Raw genomic sequence first — 17,567 nt, 5'->3', positions numbered from 1 at the left:
CAAAACCGTTGTCGGTTCCTGCGGATCCAAATGTTTCATTGCAACCTGTAGAGTCAAGCGAAGAAAGATTGTGCAATGCGCCATATCGAGAGGCAGTCGGGTCACTCATGTTTCTTGCGACCGTGACGAGTCCGGATATAGCATATGCCGTTAATACGGCGAGTAAGTTTTTAAATAAACCAAACGAAATTCACTGGCGGGCAGTGAAGCGTATCCTAGCGTTTCTAGTCGGAACCAAAGACTTAGGAATAATGTATCGAAGCAGCGGAAGCGAACCACAGTTGATAGGGTACTCGGATGCAGATTTTGCGAGCGACATCGAGACGAGACGATCAATGACGGGATATATGTTCAGTTTGGCCAATGGTCCGGTCACCTGGGCATCACAGAGACAGAAATTAGTGGTTCTGAGTACCACGGAAGCAGAGTTTGTCGCTGCATCAGCAGCTGCGAAAGAAGCCGTGTGGCTCAGAAAACTGTTGGCTGGTATCGGGCGTCAATGTAAGCAAGCAACGGTTTTGTTTGTCGATAACCAGAGCACGATTCGCCTAGCTAAAAATCGCGAGTTCCACAAGAGAACAAAACACATTGACACCCGTTATCATCAGTTGCGTGAGATATCAGAGGCAGGAGTTTTGCGCGTGGTCTGGACTTCCTCCGAGACACAGCGTGCGGATATTCTTATTAAAGCACTATCGCGGAATCGTTTTCTAGCTCATTGCGAAGGCAATGGATTGTTAGAATGCTCAAGTACGGGAAATATGTAGGCGGCGGAAGTATTGAAGTAAGCCTTGTATATTTCCTTTATCCATGCTTGTTGTCTTGCGCATGCGTCGTGCCGTGGGATTGGTTGCCTGCCGGCTTGAGTGCCGTGCGCATCTCAGTCGCTTCCAAAACCGAGCGTAGTAACGCGGCAGTTAATAAAAGTTATATTCAAGTATTTGTTGTTTTCATCATTTTTGATTAACTCTTTTCACTGATATCCTGAATCTACGTTCCGAAGAGCTGGTTGTCTTACATCAACAAAGAGGACGCAGGATCTCCGGAGCCTTATAGTAGCCAATTTCACTGCTGTTGCCGAAAAGAGTTAGAAGCGGAGGCTCTCCCTTGGAAGATCGACGAGGGATCGTTACGTGGTGAGGCGAGCGTTATCTTATAATTTGTGTAAAACCACCGATCGCGGTAGATGACATGCGTCTCGAGCGGAGCACACGTTAGACTTTACTCCGATTTTTCGTTGCCGATACCGGATCGGTCGCCTATAGGCGTTTCGAGTCAGTGTTGCCGTGAATACGTGCCCTCCGCTCAGATGCTCTAATTTGAGAATGTATAATAGTGTAGTTACTCGCCCTCGTTGCCGCCAAGTCACTTGTGTAATTGTTAGTTATTGAAAATTCTTTAAAGTCGAGACTGGCGTTATTGCGCATTGGAGAACCGTTGCCGTCTAATGTAAAATCGTATGTTCTAATTGTTCACGAAGTAATTATTGTTAACATAATAAGATCTAGATTTGGTCGCATATTTCTGCTCGGCGAAGTATTGCCGAATTTCCTTCCTGTACTCGACGACCAGTTAATAGTCGGTTTATTGTTATTGCGCCGCATACCAGAGCGCGGAAGGTCAACGCTGTAACGTACTTTCTTTCGAACACTTTTGTACAGTCTCTATCAAATATATCGATTTCTCTTTATTGTTATTATTAATTCTGGTGCATTTATTTCAGCCTCTCCATCGTTCTCCGTCAATTTCCCTACTAACCGCGAACCACTCCCCTCTGCCAATTCCGTTGGCTGAGCTAGTTGTTTAGTCCGTCGCGAGAATCCGCGTAATCTATAATTTCTTTGTCCGAGCAATTTATCTAACATTTGTGCGAAGAGTGGCACGCTCTCTCGAGCCTGGCGCCCAACGAATTTTTGATAGCGACCACGGTGTAAGAATAATAGGTGTATTCACTCACCTACATTTCCCTTAAAATGCTGTGACTAAAGTGAGGCAGTTCAAACTCATAACACTAGATGGCATAATGATCTAATACCTAACCTAATAATCTACTGTCTGAGAAACTCTGATGAGAAATTCCGTCTGAGAAATTCTGAGAATTACTGCTTTTCTGATTTTTAGTTTGTATCATGCCATATAACTATTGTGTTATTCCTAATTGCGTTCAAATTCAAAGATATAAGTGCAGTAAGAAATCAGTATTTCGAGTGTCAAGTAACATCAAACAACGCGAAGATTAGATTGCATTAATTCAGCATGCATATCCTGATATAAGAATACCTAAAATTTTCCTCGTTTGTGAGGATCATTTTAAGGAAAATGACATTATAACAACAAAAGTGATTAAGAATTCGGAAAAGTAATATTTGAGGTAATGTATATCACAATGTATTATCACAATGCGAATGCGCCAGTACGCCAAACAAATAAATAATGATTTAATGAAAACGAGTTATCAAAAAAAGAAACAAGCTCGTTTATATAATACATAAAAATGTAGAAAATGTACAAGATTCAATTTTTTAACTCATGTTACGAATGTTATTTTTAAGTTTATCAACAAAATTTAATAAAAGATGTTTGTGCAATTATTACAATAATTTCTTTAATTATTATAGTTTCTTTTATTATTATATGTTTCTTTTATTAAGATCTTATTAGCAGACTTATCACCTGATCTATTCACATATCTTTTAAAATACTTTGTTAGGTGTTATACATATACGCCACCTTCTGGTTAACTGCGGAATGTCCTCAGGAAAATCACAGTGATTTTACACGAGTAGAATCACCTATTATTCTTACACCGTGATAGCGACTAAGATCTTTGCTGAGCAAGGTAACTCGTTAACATTTGTAAAATCTCGAATCACGCGAGAATTATTGACGAACCGCACTATTGCTCCAGTAAGTATTGTTAATCTCAAATAAGAGCTTTCGCATCATTAGTTTTCTTTTGGAGGACGCGACGAAGTTGTGCCGACACTCAAAAGTACGGCTACATGGTGTACAAAAAAGTTCTGAGCTTTAAATTTCATACAACTGAAATAACAATTTAAATTTTATATATCTTCCCGCCCTTTTGCGGTTTTAAAGCGTTAACATTTGGCCTTCTAAAATGCCATACGGTTTGGCGTCTGATACATATAACCTTAAAAATCAGTAGTGTTCACGATGGCAATAACAAAAGAGCATATTCGATTTTCCATCCACTTCGCGTTTCATCTGAAGAAAAATGCTGCTGAAGCCACTGCAATGATTTGTGCTGCATATGGAGAGAACCACGAAGTAAGAAAGAAGGAGACCGAATTTAATAGAACGCAAGCTGAAAAAGTGGTCCTGATTCGTGACCCCTAATTGGGAGGGAGTCCGCTGAAAGGAATGGATTCTTATGGTTGAGCGCCATTTGCAATTAACCTTACCCGAACAGTCCGGCCTGGCTTGCATTCTCGAAGTAAGAGCGTGCTTGTATTATACGGAGAGGTTAAGGGTCTGCGCACAATAGGAGGAATATTAGGAACAGATATTAAATATAAGAATATTAACCTATCAGAACTGTGTACTGTGGAATGTGCGCTTTCTGACAGGTTAAAATTCTTATATTTAATATCTTATATAAATTTTTTTCCTATTGTGCGTAGACCCTTAGACTAAAAGTTCCAAAAAATTAAAAAAGGTAAAGATTTATAAGAATTAATAGTGAATTCGATCACTTGCACTACGCTAGATTAATACGTACTAAAAGCTACTGTGCACGAAATTAGCAGAATTAAAGCATATAAATATTATAAATTAAACGATTAAATATTCAATAATATAATATAATAATGTAATATTCATTTTAATATTAAATATTCAATATTTCATCTTTTTTAATTTTTTGGAACTCGTAACCTCTCCCACGATCTCTTACTTCGTGACCTCTCCGTCTAATGCAAGCAACGGATCAGGCCGGACTGTTCGGGTAAGATTAGTTGCAAATGGAGCCCAACCATAAGAATTCATTCCTTTCAGCGGACTCCCTCCCAATTAGAGGTCACGGACTAGGACCATTTACGTTTCACAGAGTTCGATTTCCTTCTCTCTTACTTCGTGGAGAGAACGCTGTAAGGCGAGAAACACACACTTTTGCATAACGCATAAAGCATGTGCATAAGGAATTTCATTGGCCCATTTTCTTATGCATGAGTCAATGGACCAATCAAATTCTTTATGTATATGGTTTATGCGTTATGCAAAAGTCTGTACTCCCCGCTTAAGTCATGCTCTTAGAACATATAGTAATGGAAGGAGCATAGGCATATGGTCCCTGTACATTCGGTTGAAGCCGAGAAGATTGACAAGGATGGAGAGATTAAGATCGTAGATTGTAATGCGCATACTCCATACGCGTGCGCGGTGGATTATCCACCGTGGATGCTAGACTAGAAAGCACGTTAATTATTTGCGAACTGTGTTTGGTTCTGTTTGGTTCTATGAAAATTATAAGTGATTTGTGGCAATGTATTGCTATATTTGCAAAGAAGAAAATCAGGCGTCTTCATATCACTTGTAAGTTTAATTATTTGTGAGTATAGTATTAATATACGGAATTTATAATGTTAGTTTTGAGGTTAGTTTTCGTAATTACTCTTAAAATTGTCAGTGAAGATCTATTTATATACATGTATAACTGTTGTATACAAACAAATCCATGTAAATAAAATTTTCGTAAGGATTGTTTCTTATACATTTCCTATGTCTTCTAAAATTCATATTAATGTACACAGCACCATATATTTGTTTTGTTGTCATACAATTCTAACATGCTTAGCACAAATGAATGGTGGATGGGTTTTTGGCGCAAACAGTCGGTTTTAGTATAGTGCTTATTAAAAAGCGGCTTTTTACAGGCGGATAGCCTCTGTGCGTGTTCCGGTGGTGAAATACGCGACCGGGAGAGTTTCGCAAGTATACGCGAATTAGTGGATACGCTTCCGTGTTCTCTATTTCCTTATTTCCTTTCTTTTCCTTTTCCTTCTCTTTGTTCTCGTCTTCTTCCCCTTTGTAGGTGGTGGTGGCATGCAGGAGAGCCCGATTTCGGGCCAATTCACTCCCGAGCCGGGAGGGGAATTGAAATCACAGCATAATAATTCGTTTCCATTAGAAACTTTCGAAAATTTCAATTCTTTCTACGAAAAAGCAAATATAACCTTACATGAGACAAGAGCTTCTTCTCTGTCTCGTATTGAGAAGTCTTCTAGGCAGAGCTATCTGAAATATTCTCAACTTCCCATCGTTCCCCTCAAGATGTCTCGTGGAAAGAAGAAGGATAAAAATTCTTCTAAACGTACAAAAAATGCTACATCTCAGGATAATCCATCGGAACAAGATACTGCAACCTCTTCCAAATCAATGAAAGAATCGAGTAGATCTCGTTCCCCCATTGTTTCAGGTGGGGAAATCGACGGCTCTATTTCAGATATATCTGTACAATCTGATAATCCTATGGATATTGACAAGGAACCTAATCCTTCCAACAAGAGGAAGAGCGACGACCCATTATCTACAAATACAACGTTCTCCAAACGCGCCAATGTTTCTGATAAGAAGGACAAGACTGACGGGGATTCCCCGGCCGTGAGTGCCGGCACCCGGCAGACTCAAGCTTCTTCAGGTAATTTGCAAATATTCGTCTAGGGATTTACCACCATATATCGTTTCGATTCAGAAGGACTCTGACAACTCTACGTCCCGCCTCAATCCACTTATGGTTAGTCGTATCATTCATAAGCATGTTGGAAATAATGTTATTGAAATTAAGTAAGCCGGACGAAATAAGGTTTCGGTCGCTCTCAATAATCATGAGAAAGCTAATAACATCATTAGTCTCGATTCTCTTAAAGCTGATAATTTGAAGGCTTCTATCCCTACTTTTAAGGTCATGAGAACGGGAGTTGCCAAAAACATCCCTTTGGATATTACGGAGGAAACTATCCTTAAGGAATTTTCCTCCCAAGCTAAAATTCTATCAGTAAAGAGACTGCAACGAAGGATTAAAAAGGATGGGAAAGACGAGCTGCAACCTTCTCTCTCAGTTATGGTTAAATTTCAAGGTCAGCTATTACCTCGTTCCCTGACATATATGCATGTCTCCTTCCCGATTATCCCTTATAACCCTCGAGTCTTAATGTGCTTCTCGTGCTTGCGATTTGGACACATCAGTTCAGATTGCAAGAGTTCTCCTCGTTGCGCTAGGTGTGGGCAAGGTAAACATAATAATCAGGAAGATTGCCCGCGTATGCATCTTCCTCCTCAGGCTGGAGTCCCATGAGGCATATTTGCCGCGTATCGCGTAACTAATAATCGCTTACTACGTAACCAATCAAAAGTGATAAAAAATTACTTGCTGTTGTGATTTCGCGTTTTATCACTTTTGATTGGTTACGCGGTTACGCGATACGCGGCAAATACGCCTCATGGGACTCCAGCCTCAGTGTGTCAATTGCAATCAGGACCACTTTCCTCCATCCGCTAAATGCCCTCTTTATCTCAAACACAGACAGGTCTACCTACTTGCCGCACAAAAAAATATTTCATACATGGAAGCTCGCGCGAGTCTTGGCCTTTCCTCGCATCCCCCCTCGCCTTCCAATATCCCCTCCTACAATGACTTTTCTCCTTTTCCCTCTTTATCAACGTCATCCTGCCCCACACGATCTTCTCCTCGCTTCTCCTTTGACAATCCTCCCTTTACTCGTTCACCTTCGCATTTTTATGACATTAATCCATATGAAGTTCTTGGTGAGATCCCTGAATTCGGCCACGATTATATAGGAGTTAATTCTCCCTCTTATAGCGAGAAGGTTCGCTCCTCGCAACAAGTTAATAATCAGCCCCTTATTAATCGTCACACTCGCACGGTTCCAAATCCTAGACCTCCCCTTCCCCTTATTAACACTAATAACCAAACATCTAATGACCTTCGTTCAATGCATAACGCATGTCTTATTGCACCTCACGGAAGATGGTCGAATTCCAACTATTTCCCCCCTCCTTACTCTCACCTCCCTCTTATCCCCCTCCCCTTCCTCATGCTCAATCCTCGTCATTTAATCCCACCCCCACTATTCCCACTGAAACTTCTTCTTTCTCTACTTCTAATTCATCTCAGTCTGGGATGTTTAACTTTATCTGGCTAATTTCGAATCTTCTGCAAAATTCTTAGGTACTCTTTCCTCCGATCAAGGTAACTCTTCTATAGTTCAGAGCCTCCGACAGATACTAGAGATTCTTGCAGATTTCACTAAGACATTCTAACTTCTATCATGCCTACTCAACCCCCCCACAATTACAACAATCTTTCCCCATCTCACCCTCTTAGAATCTCCTTCTAGAATTTGTCGCGGTGCATTATCTAAAAAACCTGAAATCGAGAAGATGATTGAAAACCTTGACATCCTTATCTTAGCCGAAACTTGCTTATCATCTTCCCACTCTTTTACGATCCGGGGATTTGACTGTATTAGACGTGACTCAGTTTCACATGATATTAGAGGCCTTCTTATTTTAATCAGGAACTCAATTCAATTTTCGATAATTGATTCCCTACCTGACCTCTTGCCATCGAATTAATATCTATCAAAGTCTTTTCCGACGGTTATTCCTTCCCCATCGTCGGTGTATACAGACATCCTAATACTCCTTTTCCTCGCGATATCATCAATCAATTTCACTCGTTCCTTGAACAATTTCCTTCTATTCTCATAACCGGAGATTTTAATGCTCATCACCCCCTCTGGGGAGCTCACAAGATCAACTCGGCGGGTACCGCGATATGTGATTTAATGGAGTCCTTGAATTTTGTCTGTTTAAATCCTATCTCTTCTCCCACCTACATTCCCCCTCCTTCCAAAACTCCTTCTATTATTGATCTCTTCTTTTCCTCCTCTGACTTGGCCACACTTTGCCAAGCTTCAGTGGGAACAGACCTTTGCGGCAGTGATCACTTTCCGATTTTTGTTTCGATTAACGAAAGAATTAGATCGACCAACATCTTCTCTCATAGAATACGTTTAACTCAGTTTTAATGGAACCTTGTCGCTCCAACTCTTATGCTTAAAGCACCTATCATAATTGAGGAGACTTCGGCGGCCTCCTTATCGGTCTCCCCGATAGAAGGTTATAATACTTTCATCCACGGCATGTCATGTGTAACTCAATCTCCTGACCTTACCAATAAAAATGTAAACAAAAAATCTATCTCTTTCTTCAACGACGGGAAGTTCTCCTCTAAGGCTCCTCCACCGGCTCCCTGGTGGACTCCGGAATGCGAGGAGACCATCAAGAATAGAGCAGCCGCTTTGAAGCTGTACAAACGTATTCCTTCCACTGAAAATTACGATATGTATACTGAATCAGTTCGGAACTCGCGGAAAATTCTTCGCAAGGCTAAACGCAAGGGATGGAGGGATTTCTGTGAGAAACTCAACCATCTCACCCCTTCCGCAGAATTGTGGAAAATGATTAAAAGATTTAAACATCGTAGCCTTGTGGTAAATCATTCGGTTTCCTCGAAGTCAGAGGACTCGAACGACTGTATTCAGTCTACGATTCAGAATATCTGTCCTTCTTCGTGCCCCCCCCCCCTCTTCCCTCTATCCCGGCTATTACGGATCAGAGACTCGCTTGGCTTGACTCTCCTTTTTCGCTTAATGAAATTAAAGCATCATTAAATGGGGCCAAAACTTCCTCTAGCCCCGGTCTTGACCAAGTGGAGTATCGCCTTCTGAAACTCCTTCCGGATAACCTTCTTTCTTGCTTATTATTCGTCTTGAACTTACTATTCTCTTCCTTTGTTTTTCCCTCGCAATGGTCTCACTCTATAGTTTACCTTATCCCTAAGCCTAACGGCACGGGCTTTAGACCCATATCTCTCACCTCGTGTGTTCTCAAAATTTTTGAACGCATGATTCTTAACAGGAAATACTGGATCTCTGAATCTCCGGCTTCTCCCATTCCATTCTTCTTCCCGACTAATCAATGTGGATTTCGCAAATTCAAATCATGTCAGGACAATTTAATCCAACTTGTTACTCATATCCATACTTCTTTCATCAAGGGACGTGATACTATTGCAGTTTTCATTGACGTTAAGTCGGCATTTGATAACGTCCTCCCTCATGTTCTAGTACAAGATCTTATTTCTCTCGGCTTTCCCCTTCTCCTTATCAAATTCATTCATAATCTTATTTCCTCTCGAAATCTGCAATTTGTTACACAGGGTTCTCTGTCTCCCGTTTATGTCTCTCGCAAAGGAACACCTCAGGGTTCGGTTCTTAGCCCCTCTCTCTTTAACATCTACCTCAGAGATATCCTACATCATGATACTCGTCCTTTTACAATTTGCAGACGACATTGTTATATTCTCTTCTCAATCTGATCCTTCGTCTTCTCTTCGCTCTATTAAATAGTCGATACTTAATCTTCAGGCATATCTCGGGGACAGGGGCCTTGAGATCTCGGCCAATAAGACTCAACTCATGATTTTTTCCAAGAAAAGGAAACCAAGGTCTATGAGCTTTGATATTTCTATTAATGACACTTCTATCTCTCCTTCGACTTCATGAGATTTCTCGGGGTTTACCTTGACCCAAAACTTTCTGGTGACAGGCATATGGATCATATCATTGCGAAGGGTAAGCGTGTTTCTGCCGTGCTTTCGATGTTACGAGGAACATGGTGGGGAGCTAATCCCTGTCTTTTGCTCAATATCTATTCAGCCATGATACGAGCTTCTTTCGAGTACGCCTCGCTTATTTTCGCTCTTAAGCGCAACCAGTCAATTATTAAACTACAACGGATTCAAAACCAAGCGATCCGCCTTGCATGTGGATATCGGATCTACACGCCGATTAATGTCATGCACGCTGAAACTAAGCTTCCTCTACTTAAACTAAGATTTGAGTTATTGGCAGCTAGATATTTTATCAGAATTTTATCTATCCAAGAACATCCGGTTACCAACATACTTTTGGACTTATTTATCTCGCTGTCCAATCCTGGTTTCAACCATTATCTCAACAAGAACTTTCCTGCAGCATTAGTCTTCTTTCGGATGTGGTCTCACAGGAACACCCTCCATACTACACCAGCGCTACCTGCCTATCAAAACTCCTTTACTTCTACTGTTGAAAATGCGGATTTCCTCTCTCTTCCTAAAGCTATTCTTAATAACCTTGATGATCTACCTAAACACGCAGTGCAGCTCGTCTTTGAAGAACATTTTCAAACCCAGTTACATAATGCCAATGTGTTTTATACCGATGGCTCCAAAGTGGATGATAACACCTATGTTGGTTCTGCGGTATTTTCTCCGCAGCTCAATCTGGAATATATGTGTAAGCTCTCCCCTTATGCGTCAATTTTTACCGCGGAAGCTTGGGCCATTTATAACGCTATGTTATTTATCCTGCATAACGGATTAAAACGAGCAGTAATCGTGTCGGACTTTAAGAGCGTTCTAGAAACACTCAAAGGCTTTCGAAATAAAACTAATAATTACATCGTCTGTTATATTAGAGCTCTCATCGAGGAAGCCAAGTTTAACAACTCTCATATTACATTCATTTGGATTCCTTCGCATCGTGGCATTAAGGGGAACGAAACAGCGGATGAGCTGGCAAAAAAAGCCATCAGAGAAGGCATTGACTCCAATTTCAAAGTTCCCTATTCAGACTTATATATAATTCCAAAAAGACAACTCGATAGGAATTTTGAGGACTACTTAAAGCAATCGTCCAATCATAAAGGGGAATTTTACTTCAAAAATTGTTACAGCCAGGAAACCAAAAAACCCTGGTTCTATGACGCTCGGCTCTCTCGCATGTTAATCACCACCATGAATCGTCTCAGAAGTAACCACTATAATCTTAATCACAGCCTTTACAGGAAAAATCTGATTGATGATCCTTCGTGCCCCTGTGGAGCTCCCCTCCAAGATCTTGTTCATTTCGTCTTTCACTGTCCGCTCACCGAATCCCATGCCTCCCCTTTGAGAACTGCTCTCCAGGAACTTATCCTCGAACCTACAATAGACCCTTATTCCTCTATAATCCTAGCGTTAAATGCGGCATCACCCAAGTTATATAGACTCTTTGCCAGTTTCGGTCTTGCCAACGATCGCCGTCTGTAATTCATATTTTGGCGGCGCTCTCTCGCGGACAAATCGCCGACGTATTTACGCCGACGCGTGGCATCGATCCCCCCTCCCTATCCTAGCGGTATCTTTTAGGTACTGCTGGCCCCTTCTCCGCGAGAATCCCAACCTTTTTAGGTTGTGTGATACTGGGACGGAAAACTTTTCGTCTCGTTGCGCCGAAACTTTCGGAGCCCTCTGTATCAATTATTATATTCGATACTACATCAGACGTGATCTGTTGCTGGATTCTCTAAACGTTTTATCGATGATTGTCGCTATCGTTAACTAGCGACAGCCAATGGCAGGACAATCCTAAAAGAAAGCGCGGCTCTCATTGGCTGTCGCTAGTTAACGATAACAACAATTATCGAAAAAACGTTTAGAGAATCCTGCAACTGGCCGTTTTGTCTCCGCTCACTTTATGGAGGCAGGAGCCATTAATTAAGAAGAAGAAGAAGACAAGCTACAAATAGACGTAGTTATCCAAATATTTACATACAACAGTGCAGTGCAAGAAAGTTAATTCCAGTATAATTAATCACTTGTATAAATGAAATATGCAACTTTCTAATAAATCAAAATGTTACTCTCTATGATGATGTTCTGATAACTCATCAAAAGAATCACCGCAATTTTCAGTTTTCTTAATTGAAATTTATTAGCCTTTAACCTTAAATTCATATATCAAATGTACACTGCAGCTGACAGCTGTGTATAATTCGTTTGCGCGCGCATTCCCTCCCTACAGTCATGCGCATTACCAACTACGATCTTAATCTATTCCTCTCTGTCAATCTACTCGCCTTCACTTTCGAGAGACTATGCTCCTTCCAGTACTATATGTTCTAAGGTCATGCTACACGTAAAAGATGGTATCAAAAGTTTCGCCAAGGAGATTTCAGTCTTAAAGATGAATCGCGTGCTGGACGCCCTGAAAAGATTGAAACGGACGAATTGCAAACACTGCTGGATATAAACTCTGCGCAAACTGAAAAGGAGCTTGCAGAACAGTTTGGCGTTACGCAGCAAGCCATTTCCGTACGATTGTTTTTGAATAAAGATTGAATTTTACAAAAAAAAGCTCAGAATTTTATTGTACACCAATACATATGTTTGAATAAACCGCATGTTGGAGTCAAAATGGTGAAATGATTGCGGACATTATAAATCTAATGACTTTAGATTATACTGTTGGGGGAGACCTCTGCCGACGGGGTGGGTGCGAGAGGGGGGGCCGAAGGCCACCCCCAGGAAGTAAGATATAAGGAGACTCCACTCCGTAAAATAAAAGTGGACCCATTTTAGGTTTCGAGTTCAGCTTCCGATTCTGATGAGTGCGAGTAAGAGAAATGATCATTTCTCTTACTCGCACTCATTATGCGCAGCACTACTAAATTCACGAGCGCTGCGAGTGTCGAGAATCGGAAACGGAACTCGAAACCTAAAATGGGTTCATGTCTTGTAGACTGGCGAGACCGAGTGGAGTCTCCTTATATCTTCCTTCATGGCCATCCCCTTGCACCCCCCCATGTGTGTGTGTGTGTGGCTGTGACGGATTTTCTAACTTGAATAGTCGTTAATTTTAACGCTTAATAGTTTTCATTTACACACAAGTGAAACTGAGTCTGAAGTGAGCTGAGTATAAAATACTCAGATTAATGACGTCACTACTTGCTTACTTTGGTAAAATTAACAAATAACAACACAGGTTTATAACCTCACTTTTAAAGTGAGTCTACGAGACTCAATAAAGCACATGGTCTTGATCTTGTGCAGTTTGTAGGTAAAAACTCAGTTGAATCTCACTTCTCAGAATGCAAAAGGAACGCCCATTCAACTGAATATGACGTCACAAGTGAGAATTATCTGAGAATCGGAGTAAATGGAAAGCAACTAATATCTCGGTTCGCGAGACAGAGCGACACTTTTTTTGCCAGATTCTTTCGTTTGGTGCAAAAACGCATCGATTGAGTATATTTTTATCAAAATTTGAGATGGACGGGGTCTTCTTAACATTTACCATTTTTTGAAATATAATATGTGATCGTGGCAAATGACGATATTTAAAACAAGCAGGGTGTTTTCCAACAACGTACACAGATGACACAGTGTAACACTGTGTCTTACACAAAGTGTTCCAACTGTAACACAGTGTTACACTGCTCGACACTGTAAAAAGCTAAGTACGAACGTGTAGAGTATGCCAATGTTACCAATTAGAGCTCTATCGTTCCAACAAGTCTTTACACAGTGGAGCACAGTGTAACGTTTCTGTGTCCTAGCTGGAAAACAGCCAAATATAAGTGCTTGAATTATTTCTGTCTGTTGAGCGGGAGAGATCAGTATTTGTGCTGTTTTAAAATGGCCAATAAATACGTATTTGTAGTTTAAGTTGTCTTCAAAAATTATTATTAAATTTTTATCTTACATACCAGTTAATCTCCACGTTGAACTCTTCGCACATGTTTAGAACAAAGAATAGGGAGAAGAAGAATGGAAGGCTCCATATACAACCTATGTCACAGTATAAAGGTAAGAACTCATGGGCGCGTCATTTGACGTAGAGATCCTATACCAGAGTCTGGACACGTGAGAGACAATTTCTGATTGGTCCGTCGTTTGTTGCAACTCCCGCTCTAATTCAAACGTCGATAACCTTATAAATTCATATAGGATAGAAATGTATACATAAACTTTTAGAACATTTTAATTTTTTTAACGAATATTAACTAACTTCACAAAAAAGTGAATTGTTTGTCGGTACCCGCAATCTTCTCGGTTAACATTTTTTACCCATATAACTCATCGTTCAGGATTTTTAGGAAATCTTTTCATTGCATATCCTTTGACAGCTGAATTATTACAATACGGAGCAGCACAGCCACCTATTTTTACTATAAATATTTATTTAATGTTATTATTTTTAATATTTATTACATCGACATTGATGATTTAATATTTTTCACGCTGTTAACTTAAATGAAAGAGAATATACAAATATATACATTACATTAAGGTTAGAATTAATAGACGAAGATAGTGTATATATATATATCTTTCTCTCTCGTAGCATTTTGCCACAATCGCTCTCGTGTCCAGACTCTGGTATAGGGTCTCTAATTTGCATATATGTAATACTATTATATGGCTAGATGAGAGAGAAGTCCATGTCCCAGAACCACGGTGCGGGAATATACTTCTCTCTCTTTCTCAGTGTACTTTGAACGTTGTGCGCATGCGTCGGATTCATCCCCTCCATCAATAGGTGCATCCAGAAGCACGACCGCTCACTAAGCGCTTAATGAGCTTTTTTATCTGATTGGTATATTCTATTAGATCTAAATATATAAACCAAACAGGTACAAGAGCTCACTGAGCGCTCAATGAGCGGTCGTGCTTCTGGATGCACCCAATGATAAATAGAAGGATAAATATACATATATGTGTAAGGAAGAAGGAAAAAGTGATTGATTCCGCTTCAGGATATAATCTTAGGTCTGTTTTCTGTGGCTGAACTAGTGTACACTTTTAGAACTTAAAGTGAGATAGGTATATGTTTGATATTTGTAGAAAGTGAGAAAGAGAGTTCTAGTTCAGTCTAGTGCAGGAACAGAAAACAAACCACTTGTTACAGTTAAAAGAGTCAGTTTTGTCGGAATAAATAAATTAATCCTTATTTTATGAAATAAACTTTTTCAAAATTGCCGTTTTGTATATAAGAATACAGTGTAATCCCTTACAGAAATTTCATGATAATCAGTGCAAACTAATACCTATTTCATACCTGTGCAAACTAATGTTTTCAGTCGCATTAGGCACATTAGGCTTTTTGCCACATAAATAACATATCTTGACCATTTTGCCTGTGTACAGCACACATCTAATAAGCATAACGAGCATAACCTGTTCGCGTCATCTCACTGATCGCACTCTATTTTCCTATTGGCGGATGCGATCAATCCAACGCATGCGCACAACACTCAAAGTAATCTTAGAAAGAGAGGGAAATATATATTCCCGCACCGTGGTTCTGGGACCGCTTCCTCTCACTCCCTCTTATAGGCACTAGCCATATAGTAGTATTACATATATGCTAATTTGACGCGTGCGTCACGCGTCATTGGGGAAATAACTAGATTATAGTGACTTCTAGCACTGTCGCGTTTGACGCGTTTACAGTTGAATTTATCCAACTTTAAATGGTGTCATCGCTTTTGGCAACGTTTTTTAGTAGTACCAAGGCCTGTAGGCTCGCGCACAACATACTGTCGCTGTGAATGCGGCCCTACAATTTCTAATAAAGCCTCGAGCTGGAGATCGATTCTGTATCTTGAAACAAGGTGAAAATTGCAAAAGCAATTTGAGCGAATTTACTAGAACATTTATAACTTCTTGGTCAATACCTAGTAAATTTGCTCACTTTTGTAATTTTCACTTCGTTTCGAGATACAGAATCGACCCCCTGCACAGCTAACATGCAAAAATAATTTTGGAATCGTAAATCTTCCAGTCTCAAAGTTGGGAACAACGCATGATAAAATCCATATTCACTTCGTTTTTTTAGGTTCAATATTTCTTGACGCTATAAAAGGAGCGTTTCAGCGTCGCATGAAAAGGCACCTTAAGATAGACGGAGCGTTCATACGAGAGAAGCTGAAGACTTGATAGAAAGAGAGACAAAATAGTCGCGGAGTAGTTCTCTTCTTTTCTAGTAGTGAATTGATTGGTCGTCGCGGCAGGTCGGAGAGTAGCCAAGAGCAACGAAGATAGATATCCGAGAGTATTAAGTTGACTGAGAATGATAACGAGAGCTTCGACGGATTGCAGCGGATTATTGTACATACATTAATTTACAAATTAAAAGTTGCAATTTTATAATGGTTTTGTTGCATTTGCAAGTCAGAACATGGTATTCGATGAGATGTTTCTTTCCAACTCCTGCTCTTAAAAAGAAACATACACGAAAAACTGATTACTTAGCTTTTTACAGTGTCGAGCAGTGTAAAGCGGGGAGCACAGACTTTTGCATAACGCATAGACAATACATTACATATCGTACAGTATTTTCTTTGTCTTCCTATACTTTTTTTCCTATACTTTCCTATATCTGTCCATTGATTCATGCATAAGAAAATGAGCCAATGAAATTCCTTATGCACATGCTTTATGCGTTGTGCAAAAGTCTGTGCTCCCCGCTTTACACTGTGTCATCTGTGTACATACGTTGTTGGAAAACACCCACAGTAATCACGGAAAACATACAGATAATGTTAGAAGTTACTAAAAAAAAATGGGCAAAGGCGACGACACCATTTAAAGTTGGATAAATTCAACTGTAAACGCGTCAAACGCGACAGTGCTAGAAGTCACTATAATCTAGTTATTTCCCCAATGACGCGTGACGCGCGCGTCAAGTGACGCGCCCATGAGTTCTTACCTTAAAGGTACATTTTCACGATGTCACTCGACGCTAGGAAAGTTTTCTACCAGAAATCATTAAAATTGCTTCACTACCTTCAAAGATATCGTCATTTTTCCATTTTCATCCCAATTTCGGAGGGGCTGTTTCACCCCCTAAATATGTTTTTCCGCCGCTAAAAAAAAATACGTATCTCTTAGTTTTTCATGTTTTACAACATATCCAAATTTCATCAAAATCGGAGATTTACACTTCAGTAGGTTTACTTGTGAGTAGGTCATTTAATACTTCTATAGAATTTATTTTATTATAATTTACATATTTTCAAAAAATTAACCTTTAGCGTAAACTGTTGTTTTTTCAAAAAATTAACCTTCAGCGTAAACTGTTGCTGTATTTCTTTTTCGAATAATAATTAAAAAATATTATATCTTTGCAAAACACACTCGAATTTATAACCTCTCAGCACACAAACCAAAAGTTGTGACATTACGCAATACGCTCAAGCTGATTGGTCCCCCACCGCTCACTGTGAAAGAGAAACACAACTATCCTCCGTGGTCTGGAGTAGAGCTGTCCTTCAATGTTGTTTTCAACTTCTCACGTATGAACGCTCCGTCTATCTTATAAGTCTATGGTTCCAAATGAGTGCGTCCTTTTCTAGATAGAATTAACCCCACTCCTCAAATTTCCGACAATGCGTACTCTAGTACTACTATCTTCTATGAGCTGAATAGTGTACACCCACGGTAATTAATTCTGTCCCTCGGAAATTTTCACAAAATAAAAAATGACCACCTTTCTATATTAATTGTCACAATCCATGCACGATTAACATTACGACTGAATCTTATCGTGCATGAATAGTGACAATTAATATAGAAAGGAGGTCACTTTTCATTTTGTGAAAATTTCCGAGGGACAGAATTAATTACCGTGGGTGTACACTAGAGTCCTATATATAAAGAG

General features: G+C 39.9%; 1 protein-coding gene across 1 annotated transcript; it reads left to right on the top strand.

Annotated features, from left to right (window-relative positions):
* The first annotated feature begins 9,604 nt into the window (after window positions 1-9,604).
* LOC108779613 (uncharacterized) lies at window positions 9,605-11,173 on the top strand. The gene has a single exon (XM_018547060.1). The coding sequence runs from the start codon at window positions 9,605-9,607 to the stop codon at window positions 11,171-11,173; it is 1,569 nt and encodes a 522-aa protein (XP_018402562.1).
* The last annotated feature ends 6,394 nt before the right edge of the window (window positions 11,174-17,567 follow it).

Source organism: Cyphomyrmex costatus, unplaced genomic scaffold (genome assembly GCF_001594065.2).
Source record: "Cyphomyrmex costatus isolate MS0001 unplaced genomic scaffold, Ccosl1.0 scaffold602, whole genome shotgun sequence".
Lineage (NCBI taxonomy): Eukaryota > Metazoa > Arthropoda > Insecta > Hymenoptera > Formicidae > Cyphomyrmex > Cyphomyrmex costatus.
This window is presented reverse-complemented; position numbering and strand designations above follow the sequence as displayed.